This window comes from Sinocyclocheilus grahami, unplaced genomic scaffold, assembly GCF_001515645.1.
Source record: "Sinocyclocheilus grahami isolate Dianchi unplaced genomic scaffold, SAMN03320097.WGS_v1.1 scaffold988.1, whole genome shotgun sequence".
NCBI lineage: Eukaryota > Metazoa > Chordata > Actinopteri > Cypriniformes > Cyprinidae > Sinocyclocheilus > Sinocyclocheilus grahami.
Genome location: NW_015506167.1, coordinates 452,591 through 470,365, shown reverse-complemented (window position 1 = coordinate 470,365; position 17,775 = coordinate 452,591). Strand labels below are relative to the sequence as shown.

Below are 17,775 nucleotides of genomic sequence, written 5' to 3'. Positions count from 1 at the left end.
CCCCAAAAAAAAAAAAAAAAAAAAAAAAAAATGGCTGCCCACGGCTCCAGGTGTGTGCGCACTTTGGATGGGATAAATGCAGAGCACTAATTCCGAGTATGGGTCACATGTCACGTCATTTATTTGTACAATTGTGGTAATTGTCACGGTCCAGGTGTGTGGAGGCAGGCAGGATGACGAGGACAACAAGAATACAAAATAAAGATTTTAAATGTAGCGACAACAAGGCAGAGAGACACACACGCGGGGTAACATTCACAATAACCGACAATACTAGTATACACAAGACAGGAACTGATAGGGCAGATAACGAGGGGCAGACAGGTGAGCACACTGAGGATAATTAACTAATGATTGAACGGGCTAAACCAACACAAGGGAAAGAAACCACAACAAACAGTCCACAGGGGTGTTACATTACCCCCCCCCCCTCCCGGAAGGTGCGTCCTCGCACCGTAGAAACAGAGAGAGGGGCACAAGGCAGTGGATGTGACATGGTGGCAGGGGAAGGCAAAGGGCTGGCATTTTTGAGGAGTGGGCACTGGAGAGAGCTCTTGGGCCGGAGCCCTTTCTGGGCGGAACCGGGGATCAGGAGCCCTTCCCGGGCTGGACTGGGGATCAGGAGCCCTTCCCGGGCTGGACTGGGGATCAGGAGCCTTTCCTTGAGTCGATTGGCCGAATACCTCCCGGAAGTGTCTCACAAAACCCTCCAGCGCGTGAATCCCCGGGCAGTCCACAAGGCTTCGGCCCACTGCAAGGCTCATCCAGACAGCAACGAGATAATGAATAACACTTTGGCCCGCTCAGTCACAAACGGGTGTGGTTGCGTCTCCAGGTAGTGGCAACATTGCAGCAAGAACCCGCTGCCGAAGGCTGCCTCACCCAAAAAGCTGGCTGGCCGGGCCATGGGACAGGCGGGGTAATCCATAAAAACAAAACTGACAAAAAAAAATGGAAAAAACAAACAAAGGGAAAGACGCCGCTATACTTTACTTGAGGGTCGGTTATTCTGTCATGGTCCAGGTGTGTGGAGGCAGGCAGGATGACGAGGACAGCAAGGATACAAAATAAGGATTTTTAATGTGTGTCACTCACTCACTCACACACTCACACTCACACACACAGTAACATTCACAATAACCGACAATACTAGTATACACGAGACAGGAACTTATAGGGCAGATAACGAGGGGCAGATAGGTGAGCACACTGAGGATAATTAACTAATGATTAAACGGGCTAAACCAACACAAGGGAAGAAACCACAACAAACAGTCCACAGGGGTGTTACAGTAATACAAATGGTGATCAATATTCCAAAAAACATGGTTACCACACTTTTACTATAATAAAAACATGGTTAATTTTTGTAAGGTTTGTTGGGGTCCCCTTATATATAAATATTTCCGTTGTGTCTGTGCTACTTGCAATGCTTTTCTGTATTTGGTCGCATTGTGTATATTTGCAGCGCTTTTCTGTATTTGATTGTGTTGTGAGTATTTGCAGCGCGTTTTTGTATTTGATTGTGTTGTGAGTATTTGCAGCACGTTTTTGTATTTGATTGTGTTGTGTGTATTTGTATTTGATTGTGTTGTGAGTATTTGCAGCGCGTTTCTGCTGAGTTTGCAAGTCTTTTTAAAATGATTAAAAGAGCTATTTGTGGTTGAATCAGACTACACTGGTCACGCTGTAGGTTATTGCATGCAGCTCAACACTTAATAGAGACTTAATGTTTTCTTGACATTATTTCTGAGAAAAATGCTTTAAAACTGGTTTAAAAAAGTTAAAAAAATTAAATTTTTTAATTATTAAATTATTGTTAAATAACTTATAAATTAATATCTAAAAAACATCAATAAATTACTTTTGCTTTCTTTTGCTAATATACATCTCTGATATTCTTTTAAGCTTTAAACCTGAAACGTTAAAAGTAAAAAACATTTAATTTTACATTTGGGACATTTATTTTAAAGATCAGGACCCAGTTACACTGATTAAAAAAAATTTAAAAAATTCACTCAGAAATTACTAGTAAATTTCACACTTGATTACAAAGAATTACATTAAATTATTTTTTTTAATTTTTAAGCCTAAAATAGTATTTTCGTGTGTAAGGTAAAACAATAATCTTTCTTTTTTGTACAACTTTGAATAATATATTTATACAGTATACAACAAACCCTTTAACTCATAGAAAGTTATAATATTACTTTTGTATTATCAGTAAGAATTTGCTGCAAATGGCTGCAGGTGTGTTAAGAGGTCTAAATTGGAGTGCTGACCAATTAAAAGCATTCATGGATAAAACTGCTGAATATATGTAAATATGCAGAAACGAGGCAAAAATGAATGCCAAGTAAACACACAGACTACAGCTCGACTGCAACAGCCAGAAATCTCACTTGTAATCGTCTCAAGTGTTTCCCACAATGTCAAGTAGAACATTCATAATCACAAAATCACAGCAAAATAACTTCTGCCATTTAGCCCTAAATGCAGCGTCTGTCATAACAGCTGAAAGCAAACGCATGATGGCAACTACCTTCACCCAGCCAGGTATCCAGGTGAGAGCGTCCTCCCTCTTCCCCCTCGCGGTCCGGCCGGGCGACATCAGTCCACGCTCAGCTCGCCCCGGGTGATAATTCAGAATCAGAGCCCTCGCTAACGGAGAACGTCCATAAAGACGAGTCAGCCTCGCTTTGCCATCCATCAGTGTGTCCGCAGCTCTTCTTTGCTATCCGCCGTACCTGATCCCAGGCTTTTCCGCCCCTGCTTCCGTCGAGGTTATTTTTAAACAGTACGCCCGAGAAAGGGCACTGGTGTTGAGATCAAGTTTTCTGGCTCTCAGCATTTCTGGAGACCACGCCAGCACAAAAGCAGTGGGGCTGCGGAAACTCAATCTCTGGCGTTGGCTTAGTGCTAACAAAGGGTTATTTAGGGATGCTTATGCTGAAAGTCGTGTTCATTAACAGCTGATCTTCAAAGGAGATCACATCTGCGTTCTGTCATTGATTCATCCACACAGTGTAAGGTCACAGAGGTATTTAAGCAAATACAAAGAGCTTATTGCCTAATGATTGTCTTTTGTACTTGGGTGGAATGACCTTTAATCCATTCAACATCTTAATCTAATTTATGAATGCCGAGAGAAGGGCAAACCATTTTGTGACCAGAACGCAAGATAAGAGCAGCAAAAGCATGTATTATCGTCCAATAATCCCAGTCGCATCCCTTCAGTGCACTGGATATCAATGAAAAACCCTGCATTTTATCCATATGTGAACATGTGCTATTTCTCAGCTTTTTCTACCAAATACGCAGTCTATGTTCATAGCTTCCTAACTTTTTAAGCCAATTAGCTGAGCTATAAATGCCATGTGGGGAAATGAGGAAAAAACAAGAGGGAAAAAAAGGTGGTTTTCATGGTTTTAAGAGCTCTCTGAAACATAATTTGGCACTGGTAAAACATCTACGATAGTATAATGAAATATTAGTCATATGTTGATTTGCAAAAAAACAAACATTTAAGAAGATTTAGTTAGCATTTACCTGCAGGAGCGAGCTAGCCCCATCTAAACCCCCCTATGGATCTGACTCATGAAACTTACTTTCACTGGTGTAATCTAATTTTAAGAGCTTAAAGGGCTAGTTCACCCAAAAATTAAAATTAGACTGCGTTTTACTTACTCTCGAAACATCCTAGGCGTATATGACTTTCTTCTTTCAGACCAATCCAGTCGGAGTTATATTAAAAATTGTCCTGGCTATTCCAAGCTCTATCATTGCAGTCAGCGGGTGTTGCAGTTGAACAGTCCACAAGTCGTCAAATAAAGCTCGCGCATTCATAATAAAACGTGCCTCACACGGCTCCGGGGGATGAATAAAGGCCCCCTGTAGTGAATCCATGAGTTTTTGTTAGAAAAATATCCATATTTCAAATGTAATAAACACTTGTCTCTCACTTCCGCTGACTGTCATCCACTGAAGCAGTTCCGGCGGATGACGTAAGACGTCGGCGTTGCGTGATTAGTGACGAACGCAGAGACAGAATAAAACAAAATGCCGGTCACAAATTAGAAGTACAAACCGAGGATTTGCAAAGAAAAATGTCAGAGGATTTCAGTATAAACCAAGAGGAGACTGGTTTTCCTTTGCTAAAGTAAGAAACTTTGCTTCCTTTGCTCCTGTTAACAAACTCACGAGACTAGCATACCTCAGAGGCGCGCGCGCTGCGCATACATCATGTATGACGGCTGTATGACAGTCAGCGGAATGAGAGAAAAGTGTTTATTACGTTTGAAATATGGATATTTTTCTTTAAAAAACACATGGATTCGCTACAGGGGGATTTTATTCATCCCCCGGAGCCGTCTGCGGCACGTTTTATTATGAATGCGCAAGCTTTATTTGATGACTTGTGTTACCGTTCAGAACTTTGAGATTTTTATTAATGAAATTAATCATTTTCAGCAAAGATGCATTAAACTGATAAAAAGTGACAGTAAAGACATTTATAATGTAACAAAATATTTTTACTTCAAATAAAATGCTGTTTCCACAGAAATATTGTGCAGCACGACTGTGTTCAACATTGATAATAATCAGAAATGTTTCTCGAGCAGCAGATCAGCATATTATACTGATTTCTGAAGATCATGTGACACTGAAGACTGGAGGAATGATGCTGAAAATACAGCTGCGCATCACAGAAATACATTACAGTTTAACAGAGATTCACATAGAACACAGTTATTTTAAATTTTAATAATATTTCACAATTTTTACAGTATTTTTGATTAAATAAATCCAGCCTCGGTGAGGATAAGATACCCCTTTTTAAACATTAACAAATCTTACCAACCCCAAACTTTTGAATGATAATAGTACATAATCTGTATTAAATAAACAATCTGATGTCAAATGCATATTCATTAAAACTAATTATGCACTAAATGCAAACTGACACATCACTAACATCTTTAGCCAACCATAAAACAGTTACATAGTTAAAACCATCCGTCCAGACCTTGTTCGTAACCTCTGCCCTCTGTAGGAGTATTTCAGTATCACAACCTCGTCCTTTGCCAGTTCATCATCACTGTGACATCAGACATGCTGCAGGGGTTTGTTTAATGTTGAGTTTACATGGGCGTCCTGCCAGCTGTCATGAGATCAGCCTCTTCCTGACCCCTGCTGACCCTCGTGACCTTATGTGTCACAACGGATTTAACCACAAACACCAAAACCAAGGGTGTGTGTGTGTGTGAGTGTATGAGTCTGTGTGTGTGTGTGAGTGTGTGTGTGTGTGTGTGTGTGTGTGCTAGTGTGTGTGTTTACTCACATTGGCAGAGGGGTTTCGCACCGTCACGCTCGGTGTCGTGGCTCTAAGTGCTCCACTCAAACCATGATAATATTTGAAGCAAACCTTGGTCTCAGCTGCACAAGAGAGAGAAACAGAGGAACAGAATGACATGTAGGTCAAGACATTGTCGACTTGCACGCTGATCCACGACTCAGGAGGAAACCCAGCAGAAAATCCCCACATTCTCTCAAACTCAGTGCAGAAATCAGAAGCTGTTGTTATATTAATTACATAATCACACCAATTACCCATTATTACAATTACAAAATAACATATACATTTGATGAATAAATACATTTTCTTCAGTAAAGGTGTGTAGAGCACACAATGAGAGAGTGGCTGTTAAGGTGCTGCTATAGGACATAATTGATAAGATATTTAGAGTGATTTTTAGCATGTTGCTATGTGGTTGCTAGGTGGTGGATAAGGTGTTCTGGGTGCTGCAAGTTGGTTTTCAACAAGTCACACTTTTTTGTGAGAAATGGAAAAGTATGCATTAAATTGATCAAAAGTCATTTATAATAAGGTCAAGACATTGTCGACTTGCACGCTGATCCACGACTCAGGAGGAAACCCAGCAGAAAATCCCCACATTCTCTCAAACTCAGTGCAGAAATCAGAAGCTGAGTTGGTGTTGTTATATTAATTACATAATCACACCAATTACCCATTATTACAATTACAAAATAACATATACATTTGATGAATAAATACATTTTCTTCAGTAAAGGTGTGTAGAGCACACAATGAGAGAGTGGCTGTTAAGGTGCTGCTATAGGACATAATTTATAAGATATTTAGAGTGATTTTTAGCATGTTGCTATGTGGTTGCTAGGTGGTGGATAAGGTGTTCTGATGGACCGTGCTCCTCCAGGTGTGCTGCTGAGCTAAATATGTCTACTTATTTAGTTACTACGCCTTCTAAAAATGGAGTTTTCATGGCTGTCTTATTTCCATGCGCTGCTCACACCTGGCTTGAATTCACTTGAATAATGCAGAGCAATTTTTTTCCTAACTGCTCGCATTTGTGCATGTAGTGGCCTCAAAAAGTATTTTTGACACTTAAGCCTCATTCCTAAAATGTTTGAATGATATTGCATTACATGGCAAAAATATCAAAGCAAATGTCATTTTTTTAAAGATAGCACAAAAATCCATTCATTTAAAAACTGTACCAAAAAAAAAATCACAGTTCTTTGTGATTAATTGTGCAATTAATAGCACCTGATATTAAAATTTGTAATAATAAATATTGAATACCATAATTAATGTAGGATATTCATAAAGAGAGTATATTTTAAATAATATTTATTTAATGCCATCTTCTTACCGAAGTACTATCAAGGTTAGTATCAGTGATACCCATAATGATATTGATTCTTCTATTAGATAAAAAGTAGTAATTAGAGCTATTCAACATTACATTTAATATGTCATAAAACATTTTTAGCATTTAATAGGCTTTAACAGTTAAGGAGGAAGACAGCTTATTTATAGTTTTTTTTTCAATGCTTATGTTAGTTCTTATTAACTGCCAAAATGAAAGCATTATTTTCCCCAGCCCTAGTTTGGATCATTATTTGTGTTACAAGCTGCAAAAATCATCAGGATTAAACCAACAACTACAAACAAACCTTTCATCTCTTTGGGCTTCATTTACAAAACGCAACCAGAACAAAATGAGTTATACAGTACATAAATGGTTTAACTAAAATTCACCTCATCCACCAGAGATGAATCAGATTAGATTCATCATGTTAGATGCTCTGAATTTACCAAGTGTATGATGTATTATATAAATCTGATTGATTTATATGATAATTGTGTTTCATCTCATTCAGACTTCATATAAATACCACATTCATCACACTTTATTTTTCAGGAATTCAATTCTAAAGTTTTAAATGAACAGTATGTCTCTAGCGCATCTCATTTTATGCCGCAGCTGCGCGGGAGAAAACGCACAATGAGACAGAGGAGACCGTCACGGAGGATATAAAGGCAGATGGCGAGGAGCTTCAAAAGCTGGACATCTGAATCTGGCTGGTCTGAGATATGGAATGAGAAAACAGATTTATATAATCACGCTGCTCGATTTGACAGCCAACCAGCATGAGTGAGTCGAGGTGGAAGACTCCCAGATCAGAGATGAAGACGGTATTGAAAATGTGCAGACGCTGAGAAATACCCTCTCACAGAAACTTCACAGGAATCAGAAAATAAGCCGACTGCAGAAATACAGCGACGGAGCAAATCCTGAAGATGATGAAGTCCACCGGACTCCCGACTGCATCAGTGGCTGTTGTGAAATTGGACTGTCGATTGCTTTTTTGGCAACATCAGCGATTTGCAGAGGAATATGTCAAACCCAAACCCTGAGGCGACTTTGTAAAGGTGCATTAATGGAAGAAAGAGACAAACAGTCAGGATGAAACGGGAAGAGAAATACTGACCCTCCATAAAGTACAAGCTGGCATCGATTCTCCACACGATCTGGCCTTTGTGGGAGCCGCTCACGCCACGACTCTTATAGTCCAGAAAGTTTTCTGACAGAACCTCGTCTGTAAAAGACAAAGAAAGCGCTGATAGTAAATAACTACAGCCAAGGGTAGTTAGTTGTTTTCTCCTGTTCTGCCTCCATTTCAAGAGCAAATATAATACAAAGGTTGTTATAACATTATTTTATTATGTCATTACATTGTTTGGAGCATGAGAAAAAAAAAATATTTTATTGATATTTTATGCTCTGTCCTCTGTTATTAAGAGTTATTAAGAAAATTAAAAGAAAAAGACACTATCAGTTTTTAGGTTACAGGCTATTTATTTTGAAGAAAACTTTGTATAAAGATATACTCAACTATGTTATGAAAGATATTACAGAATGATTTGATTTTATATAATATGTGTGTAAACATGGCCATAAATGGGTATTCCCATGTTATACACTAGCTGATAGTAAATAACTACAGCCAAGGGTAGTTAGTTGTTTTCTCCTGTTCTGCCTCCATTTCAAGAGCAAATATAATACAAAGGTTGTTATAACATTATTTTATTATGTCATTACATTGTTTGGAGCATGAGAAAAAAAAATATTTTATTGATATTTTATGCTCTGTCCTCTGTTATTAAGAGTTATTAAGAAAATTAAAAGAAAAAGACACTATCAGTTTTTAGGTTACAGGCTATTTATTTTGAAGAAAACTTTGTATAAAGATATACTCAACTATGTTATGAAAGATATTACAGAATGATTTGATTTTATATAATATGTGTGTAAACATGGCCATAAATGGGTATTCCCATGTTATACACTGAATAATTAGCATATTAATGTGTTCTTGAGGCAACATGTAATGAAAAAAGAAGTGTAATACTATTAAAACAATATTAATATTATTAATAATAAAACAATTAATATAAATTGAAAATATAAAACAGTAATATTGTGAAATATTACAATTTTAAAAAACAGTTTTAATATATTTTAAAATGTAAATATTATATGATGAAAAGCTGATGCTGATTTGCTGCTCAATTATTAATAATGGATTCTTAGATGAATAGAAAGTTTTGAAGAAGAGCATTTATTTGAAACAGAAACATTACGAATGTCTTTATTGAGACTTTTGATCAATTTAATGCATCTGAATAAAAGTGTTAATTTATTATTTTATTTAAATCTTGCTTACCCCAAAACTTTTGTAATATATAACGGTTTCCACAGAAATATTGTGCAGCACGACTGTGTTCAACATTGATAATAATCAGAAATGTTTCTCGAGCAGCAGATCAGCATATTATACTGATTTCTGAAGATCATGTGACACTGAAGACTGGAGGAATGATGCTGAAAATACAGCTGCGCATCACAGAAATACATTACAGTTTAACACAGATTCACACAGAACACAGCTGTTTCACATTAGAATAATATTTAAAATTTTTTTACAGTATTTTTGATCAAATAAATGCAGCCTCGGTGAGCAGAAGAGACTTCATTCAAAAACATTTAAACATTTTATTAATACTGGCATTATATCAGGTATTGATCAAGCATTCAAAACCCTGGATTTAATACTGGCCTGTTTAACACAGATTCACACAGAACACAGCTGTTTGAAATTGTAATAATATTTAAAATTTTTTTACAGTATTTTTGATCAAATAAATGCAGCCTCGGTGAGCAGAAGAGACTTCATTCAAAAACATTTAAACATTTTATTAATACTGGCATTATATCAGGTATTGATCAAGCATTCAAAACCCTGGATTTAATACTGGCCAGTGAGAAACTCATATCTGTTATCATCTTCTCACCGATGAGGTACATGCCGATCCAGTCGCCGGCGTCCACCTCCTCTCTGATGTCCCAGCAGATGACCATGTCTTCTGATTGTCCGATGCAGTAGAGCGAGGTGCTGGCGCTCAGGGTGGAGCGGCTCTGTAAGGACACCAGGTCCGTGTCGCTCAAGCTGAGTTTCATATAACTTATAAAACATTACATTTTGATGAGTTAAAATAATGTAAAAACATAAATTAGCATGACTTACTGATCATATAAATTTTATAATAACTCTATCTCCAAATTTCTGTAATAAAACAGAATTATACACATGGTGTGAACCCGAAATTAAACATTTAAAACATTGCCACTACAAATATTTATTAATTTACATTGGAAAATGTCACTAGAGATATTTATTCAAGGTCTAAACCCATTCTGAAATGAAGTATTACGTACATGGAATAGCCGTTTTATAAAAGCAGTAACCCCCCTGAAACCATGGTTTACAGTGAATTTATAACAGCTAAGAGGGTTTTACTCCGCTTTGCATCGTACCTAACAACGCCTCTTAGTTGTTATAAATTCACTGTAAACCACATCTTCACGGGGGTCATTGCTTTATTAACATCTTCTTGGAATTCCAAATAGATTATCGTGGCACAAGTGAAAATCTCTTGCAGCATTCCTTCTCATCAGTATAACATCGGCTCATTAGAGCATCCGTGCTCGTCAGTAGAGTAACGTCAACACACTGGCATCGTTCCTGATCTCTGCTTGTTGTTTGGATCACATCTTTCAAACTAGCATAGGATTATGCACCCAAATGCCTGATTTCCACATTATTGGTCACTTTGTCTTTGTCCCATAGAGGGTTAAACAAATCAAGCTGAGTTTCATATAACTTATAAAACATTACATTTTGATGAGTTAAAATAATGTAAAAACATAAATTAGCATGACTTACTGATCATATAAATTTTATAATAACTCTATCTCCAAATTTCTGTAATAAAACAGAATTATACACATGGTGTGAACCCGAAATTAAACATTTAAAACATTGCCACTACAAATATTTATTAATTTACATTGGAAAATGTCACTAGAGATATTTATTCAAGGTCTAAACCCATTCTGAAATGAATGCAAAATCTGCAAATAAATGTAATTTCAATGAATTTTAACCTAATGAATTAAATAATCCAAAGTTTAAAGGTGCAATCACCGTTGACATTTCAACAACATTTTGGCAAAATCTGCATGGGAAAATCTATCACCCTCAGGCAAAATTCCCAATCGCGTGGGTTCCTATTGAAATGACTGGATTTCGACTGTGAAAATGCACCCGAGAATGAAATGTGACCACACCTTTACTCATAAATAAACCAATTTTTCTGCTGTTATCGTAATAACTGGGCGAGATTTAAAAGCAAACTGCATGATAATTCCGGTAAACATCATATATCAAAATAATATTACAAATAAAAAAAGTGGTCCAAAAATGTGTTATTGATATCTGCATTGTTTGTGAACATGTAACAAAGATCTATGAGTGTTAGTCAGGAAATATGGCACTTTCCAGAAGATGGACGTGAAAAGATCATGCAGAGAGCTGTGAACGGAGAGGAATATGCAACAGCCAATTCAATTAGCAATTCATTACTACTTTTTAGCTGGAATGTAAATGCATATGGTTATAATGTGTATGGTTTATTATCCAGTCAGGGTATAAATAAATCTACAGAGAAGCTTTAACATCGAAGCACAATAATGAGGTTCTCGTCATTTATTTTCACAGAGTTTCTGCAGGTTTTGTGAAGTCGAATTTAAGACATCTTTAAGATCAATTAAAGAACATCGGGATTGATCAAAATGAAGTGAATATATGATTAAAACAAGAACAAATATCTGTCAGTTAATTCAAAGGGAAAACACATTTTCAGCTCATTGACAGATATTTGTTCCTGTTTTAATCATGAACTCGCTTCATTTTGTTCATTTTCCAGAAAACAATTGAGCTGTATATTCTCAATTAGCATCTAAGGATGTTTAGATAGTTGTATTAGAAAACAAAACAGAAATACTGAGAAAGATATTCATCTTTAGCAATGCACGTGGCATTTAATGCCATGACTTAAAATCTCTAAAATACCTTTTTAGGCCTTAATTTGTGGAAGGGTGAATTAAGGCTTTTTAAGACCTGCAGAAAGCCTGTTTACAGTGTTATGCACAAGATCATCAACCATGAGAATCAGGCCACACGCTTGACTTCTACATACAAGCCCAACATCACTCTGATCTGATGCGTTTTGATCGTCCACGTCAGTCTTCTTGATATTTTCAATGACGGAGGCATCGACAGCATCTGTAATTGCAGGCTGAGATCAGCTCATATTCACTAGATTCCTCACTATGCCCTAAATATTTCAGCTTTATCAGGAAGGTGTGATGAAATACTACGAAACTGTCAACATGTCTCTGAACGCCTGCCAAGAGCTCACACACACACACACAGACCTTAAAATAGTAAAGCCTCTGGGAGCTGCTCCACGGTAAACGGAGACAGAAAGTGTCAGAGAAAGCCAGAAGACTTAAAAACAAGCCCAAAGTGACACAACACTTATCTCCTCTGAGGCGCTTTCAAAGCTTTCCCTTCCCTGCTGGAAAGAACAGTGTCTTCTTTACCCTCATAACGCATTTGGGTCCATTTGACCCGGAAGAGATACATAATTACAAAAAAAAGCCTTTGCAAATTCTTTAAGACCCTCAAAATACAGATTATAACATCGGCTCATTAGAGCATCCGTGCTCGTCAGTAGAGTAACGTCAACACACTGGCATCGTTCCTGATCTCTGCTTGTTGTTTGGATCACATCTTTCAAACTAGCATAGGATTATGCACCCAAATGCCTGATTTCCACATTATTGGTCACTTTGTCTTTGTCCCATAGAGGGTTAAACAAAATCAAGCTGAGTTTCATCTAACTTATAAAACATTACATTTTGATGAGTTAAAATAATGTAAAAACATAAATTGGCATGACTTACTGATCATATAAATTTTATAATAACTCTATCTCCAAATTTCTGTAATAAAACAGAATTATACACATGGTGTGAACCCGAAATTAAACATTTAAAACATTGCCACTACAAATATTTATTAATTTACATTGGAAAATGTCACTAGAGATATTTATTCAAGGTCTAAACCCATTCTGAAATGAATGCAAAATCTGCAAATAAATGTAATTTCAATGAATTTTAACCTAATGAATTAAATAATCCAAAGTTTAAAGGTGCAATCACCGTTGACATTTCAACAACATTTTGGCAAAATCTGCATGGGAAAATCTATCACCCTCAGGCAAAATTCCCAATCGCGTGGGTTCCTATTGAAATGACTGGATTTCGACTGTGAAAATGTCAAAATACAGATATTTTTTTTTTTTTTATATATAACGATTTTAAAAAGGTTACACGTTTTGTGTTCGGGTCATTTTGGACCAGGGTGTGTATGGAGTCCCATTAGGTGTCAACAATACTTTTTGTGAAATTATCTATGAAGCAATACAACCTTTTCCCCAATATCTTTCACACACATCTGGGACTGAATTTTGTTGATAAATATGAATATGTGCGCCTATTGACGAACCATTGCAATGTGAAAAATCCCCACTTTTTCCATCTGAAAGTGAAAGTTCATACAGTTTCAGAGTCATATTTATGTTGTTTTGTTAGAAATAAATATGTAGGTTTCATAAATTTGGACTGTTTTTGAGCAATCATGAGTTACACATTGAAATGAATTAAATTAAATTCCATTCATTCTAATGTACAGCTCTGGAAAAATAGTTTCTCTGGATTTACCAGGTTTGGGTTTGAGTAAAATGTTAATATTTGTTTTATTCTATAAAGGTCTGATACATTTTTTATTTATTTTTTATTAATTAAAAACATATTTTTTGCAGAAAATGAATGAATTGGTCAAAATAACAAATGTTTTCATTCAGGGATATTCCACCAAATATTGATTTCTGAACTCTTCTGAAGTTACAACATTGCTATCGTGTTGTCTAAAAATGAATATATACCTGTCTGAAAACATGGCGTCTTTTTAGTTATTCATGCTCTAAATGACAACATGTTTATTTACAATTTGGAAGAAATGTCATCAGTAGTTTACAGAATAAAGCAAACATTACGTTTTACCAGAAATCTATGGAAATCCAGAGAAATTGAGAATATATATATATATACAGTATATATAGTATACATTTTTCACATTTACTCATTAATGAGATGTTGCTGGTCAGATATAATATGGTTTTGGTTAAAAAAATATTAAGTTATGACTGTTCTATAAAATAACGATTCTTCAGGTCAAAACTGACCCGGAATGTGAACATCGTATACAGATATTCAATGCATTATGAGTGTGAACTTGAGTTGAGTTGCTAAGATAAGACTTGGCAAGAATAAACATGAACCAGCATCTTTCATCTCAATCCATCCACATAGAAATGATTCATTAAAGTTAGGAATGATCGACAAGGTGTCTGTCAGTAGTTTCACATTGACTAAACAAAACCCATGACGGAGCAGTCCATAGGTTCACATAAAAGCTTTAAAGTAAGAGTTGTGGTGGTCATGATGAGTAAATGGCGGTGAAGATGATGGTGATGATGAAGGAGGAGTCACAAGCTGAGCGAATGAAGAAGAGCACTGACCTTTACACTACACAGGTGTAGCAGCATTATGATTCAGCGACTCAAAGCACATCAAACCCTGAGGAGAAGGTCAGGAGTTACTGAAACGGCATAAAACAAACCCTCTGAGCACCACTCCGTCCTTCACTCTCAGTGCTGCTACAGAGATACAACTTCAGCTCAAGATGAAATATTGTAATAACATATTTTACAGTGACATTAATGTCAAATGCAAGAATGCAATCAAACTCCAAGCAAACATGACAGTACATTAGAATCAGAAACAAATGCATCACTTCACACATATAACAATAAACTCCCAAAGCATGATCTAGATGACAGTAGTGCACATCAGTGAAGGTCTACGGGGAGATTGCAACAGGATAAAAAGTGAACTGCTCCTTTTTCTTGAGACCTTTCGCACATCATGCAAAAGTTACCTGGTTAATCAGGATTTACACTACCGTTCAAAAGTGTGCATTCAGTAAGATTTGTTAATGTTTTTGAAAGAAGTCTTTTCTGCTCAGCAAGGCTGCATTTATTCGATCGAAAATACAGCAAATAATATATATAAAAAAATGATATAATTACAATTTCAAATAACTGTTTTCTATGTGAATGTCTGTTAAAATGTAATTTATTTCTGTGATCAAAGCTGAATTTTCAGCATCATTAACATTTCTGATTCGTTTGAAAACAGTATTTGTTTGTTTGTAACATCATATTACATTATGCTAATACATAACACACACAAAAACAAACAAAATCAACTTCTGACTGGTAGTGCATCTGCACACAAACAGTAATGTCCATGAAACACAAGCAGAACTTTGAAACAGAGATTTGTTCTGGTGTTTTATGATCATTTTGGTTTTTATGATTATTTAATGATCATACAGTATGTGATGCATTTTGAACATTCATTCCTTAATTTGTATTTAACTTTATGCAACACACCTGCCAAGCTAATGAAGTTAAACGACAGCCTCTTTGTTTAAAGTTGCTAATAAAATCACTAAACCTGATTCTTTCCAACACATATAACCCTATGAAACACGACGGTAAATCAGTGAAATCGACTAGCTGCTGCCTCTGTGATGGATGTTAATGAGCTGAATGATTATCATGTGTCATCCAGCACGTCAGCTAGCACTGCTATTCCCTCAATCTCAGTACTTACTGCAACTGCAGAACACATTTAATGATGTGTCGAGAAAGCATTGATCACCAAAAAATGAAAAATGGCATAAATTAGATTTCGATATCGTGTGAAACGGGGCAAATGCTCTCAGTGTTAACATTACATATCCTGCATCGCTAACCAAATATTCTCTACATGACTGAAGTGAATTACGTCCCATCTGAGATTCACCGCTGATGTATCTCCATGCTGTAATGTTGTGGACGGGTCGCTTTCATCAGCATTGATCTTTCTGATAAAACACTCACAGCAGCAAGAAAGAGACTATTAGATGCCAGCAGCTGTAAGCACACACATGTGATAATGGAGAGTGTGCAAATAACACAAAATAGAAAACAAATAATATTATTATTTAAGGTAACACTTTAGTATAGGGAACTCTTCTCACTATTAACTAGCTGCATGTCTATTATTAACATATTGGCTGTTTATTAGTACTTATAAAGCACATATTCCACACGAGCATATTCTACATCCTTAATCCAACCCAATACCTAAACTTAACAACTACCCTACTAATCTTAATAAGCAGTAATTAAAAGTTGTAGTTAATAGTTAGTTAATAGTGAGAGCTGGACCTTAAAATAAAGTGTTACTTTATTTACTTGAAAACTTATGTTGTGTTTTGACCAGGAAAATATTTTCTTTTTCCAGAAAATACTAGTTAATATTATCAAATTGTTAACATTATCACAACAACTCAAAAAACAAAACAAAAAAAACCTCCCCCCAAAATTGATATGTTTTGTACTTTTTTGTGATTTTTATCGCATTCTTGTAACACTCAAAACTGACTGGCCTACAAAAGTGTTTCTTTCAATTCAATTTCAATTCCATTCAAAAGTATACATTTCTCATTATGCTTTATTATTACCAAATATTGGATTCAATCTTTTTAGCAACTTGTTTTTCTTGAATTAGCACAGGTTTTGTGTTTCTTTTTGGAGCGGATTGTTCATAGACCTCGTTGAACTGAGCTCAAACCTCAGTTTTTGAGTGAATATTACCAAAATTATCCATAAATAATGCTTTTCTCAGTCTAAAACTGAGGTTGTATGCTGTATGCACTAGACCAGGGGTCTCCAAACTCAGTCCTGGAGGGCCTGGATGTTTCTCTACCTAGTAAGTCCTTGATTAGCTGCTTCAGGTGTGTTTAATTAGGGTTGGAGCTGAACTCTGCAGGACACCGGCCCTCCGGGAACAAGTCTGAAGACCCCTGCACTAGACTGTCAATTTGTTAAGAATTATTCTGTGGTTGTTGTTTTTTTTTCACTATACATTTTTTCTATTATATTGTTCGGCTTTTATAATATCATTTTAACTAACAAAGTTAGGCCCTTAATGACATCATCACCCAGGAAGTGACATCACTTTGGATGGAAAACAAGAGCAGAAACATAATTAGGCATTACTAAATGATTTGATTATTTCTGTGAAGTTTTGTGGTATTACACTGAAAAACAAAAACAGGTGTAGAAACCACTCAGAAATTCATAGTATTTAACAATTAATTACAAAGAAACGTCAAGCAATGCATTGCATTAAACGTGAAATATTGAAGTAGAAAGACTGAAATAGTATATTTTCTGAAAATGTATTCCAATAACTCATGAATGCTTTAAGAATGTTTTAACATAGTTATACTCACATTCTGGAAAGCATTATTAGAACATACATTTTTGCATTACAAGCATCCACTCAACGCTCAACACTCATGTTGTTCAGGTACTACACTTAAGTTTAAAAGTAAGTTACAAGTTTAAAACGTACAGGAATGACCCATATGTGTGTTCACCTCCCAAATCTCAAACAAACCAACATACTGCCATTGGTCAATCCCTTTAGCTCCTCAGAGCGTCAGTATTAAGGTTTTGAACAGCAGTCAAGCTGACCTTCACACCGCTGTCACTCTCATCATTCAATGACAAGAAAGAGCTCATAATGACAGCAATCATTTTCACCGCAAACAGAGCTCATTCTTATACCCTTAAATCGACTGGATTTATTTAAAGCCAACTTTAACCAACAAGTATGTGTTTAATACTATGTGTAAGCTCCCGTATAGCAATTAACTAAATGGACTGCAGTGCTGTTCCCTGAGCTGAGCATGAGCTGCTTTTATCCATTATCCCCATCTACTGTCAAATTTATATTTCTTGAAGAAGCTGAACAGTTCCTGTCTTCTCTGATGGTCATATTTCAATCCAAAATTAAAAGA

At 36.1% G+C, this 17,775-nt stretch overlaps 1 protein-coding gene across 1 annotated transcript in view; it reads right to left on the bottom strand.

Annotated features, from left to right (window-relative positions):
• Positions 1-9,845, bottom strand: part of LOC107565215 (E3 ubiquitin-protein ligase HECW1-like) — a 59,680-nt gene extending 49,835 nt beyond the window's left edge. Inside the window, exons 1-3 of the mRNA XM_016250435.1 lie at positions 9,680-9,845; positions 7,816-7,923; positions 5,342-5,436 (exon numbers count right to left, since the gene is read on the bottom strand). Of these exons, the coding sequence (XP_016105921.1) occupies positions 5,342-5,436; positions 7,816-7,923; positions 9,680-9,845 (369 nt within the window). The remainder of the gene's footprint in view (positions 1-5,341; positions 5,437-7,815; positions 7,924-9,679) is intronic.
• Between the last annotated feature and the right edge of the window lie 7,930 nt (positions 9,846-17,775).